At 48.3% G+C, this 3,607-nt stretch overlaps 1 protein-coding gene across 1 annotated transcript in view; it reads right to left on the bottom strand.

The window, feature by feature from the left end:
• Positions 1-3,607, bottom strand: part of LOC119419760 (serine/threonine-protein phosphatase 6 regulatory ankyrin repeat subunit B) — a 6,021-nt gene that overhangs the window by 1,860 nt on the left and 554 nt on the right. The window contains exons 2-6 of the mRNA XM_037687142.1: positions 2,733-2,955; positions 683-770; positions 521-604; positions 299-444; positions 137-219 (exon numbers count right to left, since the gene is read on the bottom strand). Of these exons, the coding sequence (XP_037543070.1) occupies positions 137-219; positions 299-444; positions 521-604; positions 683-770; positions 2,733-2,955 (624 nt within the window). The remainder of the gene's footprint in view (positions 1-136; positions 220-298; positions 445-520; positions 605-682; positions 771-2,732; positions 2,956-3,607) is intronic.

Here is a 3,607-nt window from a genome sequence, read left to right as displayed (position 1 = left end):
AGTGGGCGTGGCTTATATATGTAGAAATTATTATTTTATTTAGTGGGCGTGGCTTATATTTGGGCGCACTCAACAGTCCAGAAATGACGGTAATTTGAACTGGATCTCGTGCCACACCGAACCGTTGGTCACCTACGTTGAAGCAGGCCAGGTGCAGAGCCGTGTTGCCGTCTTTGTCTGCCAGACTCAGGTTGCTGCTGGAGTTGGTCAACAGAACCTCTGAAGAACGAGAGAACGTAGAGAAATACTCAGACTCACTACATTCAAAACAACACAGTCGGGTCAAAGAGTTCGGTACCGAGAGCCTCGGCTCGGCCCTTCTCGGCGGCCATCATCAGCGCGGTGTGGCCGGACTGGTCTGCAGCGTCCACAGGTGCATCGTGGGAAAGGAGCAGCTGGATGCAGTCCACGTGACCCGCAAACGCCGCCGCGTGAAGAGGAGTCCTGCAGGAGAGCGACGGAGATGAAAAAAAGACGGTGCAGCAGAAAGTAGAACGAGCCCGCCGGGTCAGCGCCTCACCTGCCCTTGGCATCTCTGCAGCCGGCGATGTCGGGGCCCATGGCCTCGAGCAGCAGCGTCGCGCACGGCTCGTGGTCGTTCAACCTGACGTGTTTAAGCACAGAAAGAGGTTCAGTTGAGCAGCTGCTGTCAAACGTCCAGCAACAGAGACGAGGGACTCACACGGCGCAGTGCAGAGGCGTGAAGGGGTTCCCGTCGATGCAGCGGCAGCCTCGCTGCTCCAGCAGGACCTCCACGCAGCCGTCGTGGCCTGAAGACACAAACAACACACGAGCCCACCTCTGTGAGTTCAAGAAGACCAGAGGCACGTCCCGTTGCTTTGAACAGTGAACGTTTGTAGTTCTGGAGACGAGTGTTTTTCTGGAGGAACAGAATGAAGAAAACCTAAATGTTTTTAGTTCAAGATATTCGAGTGGAGAAGAACAGACGGAGGTCTTGTTCTTGTCCGAGGCGACGCAGAGTGACGGAGGGAGCCATTTTATCCACCTCCAGGTGCAGAGGTGGAGCCAGGGGGGGCCAGTGGTGGCCTAGGCCCCCATAGATAATCTCAAGCCACCCCAATCATTTGAAGAAACTATATATTTAAGAAATATAAAAACTAAACGGCTGCAGCACGGTGGCGCAACTGGTAGAGCTGCTGCCTCTCAGCGAGCAGGTCCCTGGTTCAAACCCCGGTCCAGGGGCCTTTCTGGGTGGAGTTTGCATGTTCACTCCTTGCATCTCCGGGTACTCCAGTTTCCTCCCACAGACCAAAAACATGCATGTTAGGCTGATTGGTAACTCTAAATTGTCCCTAGGTGTGAGTGAGAGAGAGAATGGTTGTTTGTCTCGTTTGTCTCTATGTGTCCCTGTGATGGACTTGCGACCCGTCCAGGGTGTACCCCGCCCCTCGCACAGTGATTGCTGGACATGGGCACCAGCGACTCCCGTGACCCAAAATGGAATAAGCGGGTAAAGATAATGGATGGATGGATGGAAAAACTAAACGGCAGTTTCCTCCAATGAAAGGGCCGGTCGGTTTACACGTTTATATTTTTAAATATTTGGTGGCAGCCATCTTGGATTTTGACGTGGCGACCCAATTTTCGACGGCGACCTTTCTTACGCAGAGATGCGGCCACAAGATAAAATAGAAGTCGGCGCCTCGCTTACTCTTCAAGTTATCATGCTCACAACGTGCACGGCAGACGGAGGGTGTCTTCGCTCCGCGGCGGGGGACAGAAACCGACAACTGCACGTTTGGCCGAGCTAAACGTTTTATTTTGTTAACTCGTGGAATAAATCAGCTCGTTGAAAAGCTCCCGTTACAAAATTAAAAGTTCCTGGAAGGAACGCAGATCACCCGCCGCCTTTCACGCCAGAGTTTCAGACTCCAGAGTCTAAAGACGCCAGAGAGGTCACTCAGAAAACGTGTTGGGGATGACTCTCAGCTACTACCAGACCAAACTCAATGCCTGTTGACTTATAGCTACTTCGGCGATAGCTAATGTTGACTAACCGTGGTGGCCATCTTGAATTGGGCTGACTCCAAAACATTCATAAAGTTTTGAATTTCTAAAAGTTGCATTAAAATCCATCCAGTGCCTCATGAGATATTTTGCTAACAGACAAAGAGGGTAACTCCAACAACTCTTCCAACAGAATAAATCGCACCCGGATGTGCATTTGGGATGACGCTCAGCTACCACCTCACGTAGTTTTAGCACAATATCTGTAAATATGAACAAATTATAGCCTTTCAAAGAACAGTTGGCTGTGGCAGCCATCTTGAATGGGCGTGACTCCGACACTTAATCAGTTGTAAATAAAAGTACAAAGAACAATTTCTGAAAGTTTCCTTAAAACGTGCAGTGATTCATACGATATTTTGCTAACAGACGGATAACGTTGACTGCAAAAAATAAGCTTTTTATCAAAGAGCCTGCAGAATCTGTTAGAACTGAAATGTTGTGATCAGTCTCAGCTGCAAACATTAAATTTAAAACATAAAATCTTTAAATTTGACTGAACTAGAGATCAATTTGTTTTCGAAGGTCACATGGCTGTGGTGGCCATCTTGAATTGGAACGACAATCAGCTGAAGTCGTACATCCAGTAAATAGTTTCTGCAAGTTTCATTTAAGTGTGCGCAGTGGTTCAAGAGATATTTTGCTAACAGACAGACATCAGCTTTGGGCAGCGGGAGCTCACCGCTCTGTGAAAACCGTCTCACCGTAGTAGCAGGCCCAGTGCAGCGGCGTGTACCCGCTGTGGTCCCTCAGAGGCGGCAGAGACGGAGACTCGGAGCAGGCGATGCTCAGCAGCTCGCCGAGCCAGGAGGCGTGGCCTCGGGCGGCGGCCAGGTGGATGGCGGTGCGACCCCGGGAGTCGCCAATTAAAACGGAGGCCTCCTGCTCCAGCAGACACTGGACGCACTCCTCCTGACCGCACAGCAGCTGCGACGGACAACAGGTCGGAGAAAAGGTCACGAGAGAAACTGCGTTTTTTTAAAAACGAGGAGAGAACGTTGACGAGAGGAGAGTAATGGACGAACTTTGTATGTTGGAATATTTGAAAAAGACGAGGAACATAAAGCAAAAGACGACAAAAGAATTAGGAGACAAAAGGAGGCAGCAACAAACAAAAAAACATAAAGAAACAAAAGTATAAATAAAAACAAAACAACAATGGACAACGAGACAAAAAGGAACATAAACAAATAGGACATGTGGACAATAATGGATGCACGAGGAGACAAAAAGGACTCTTAAGGAGACAAAATGATGCATAGGAAGTTAAAAAAGACATATGAGGAGAAAACAAGGACATAAAAATGCATAAGATGCACAGGAAGACAATAAAGGAGCAATACACAGACAATTAGGACAAATGGTCACAAATGGATGCAGACGAAGACAAATGGGACACAGAGAGAAAAAACGGTTTTATAGGAAGACAAAAGGAACATCTAAAAACAAAAAATGATCCATATGGAGACAACAAGGACACATAAGGAGACAAAAGGACACATGAGGAGACAAAAGGATGCTTATGGAGACAAAAGGACACATAAGGAGACAACAAGGACACATAAGGAGACAACAAGGA

The sequence above is a fragment of the Nematolebias whitei genome, chromosome 13 (genome assembly GCF_014905685.2).
Source record: "Nematolebias whitei isolate Nwh7 chromosome 13, NemWhi1, whole genome shotgun sequence".
NCBI lineage: Eukaryota > Metazoa > Chordata > Actinopteri > Cyprinodontiformes > Rivulidae > Nematolebias > Nematolebias whitei.
The sequence above is the reverse complement of the archived record's forward strand: the minus strand, read 5'-3'. Positions and strand labels throughout refer to the sequence as shown.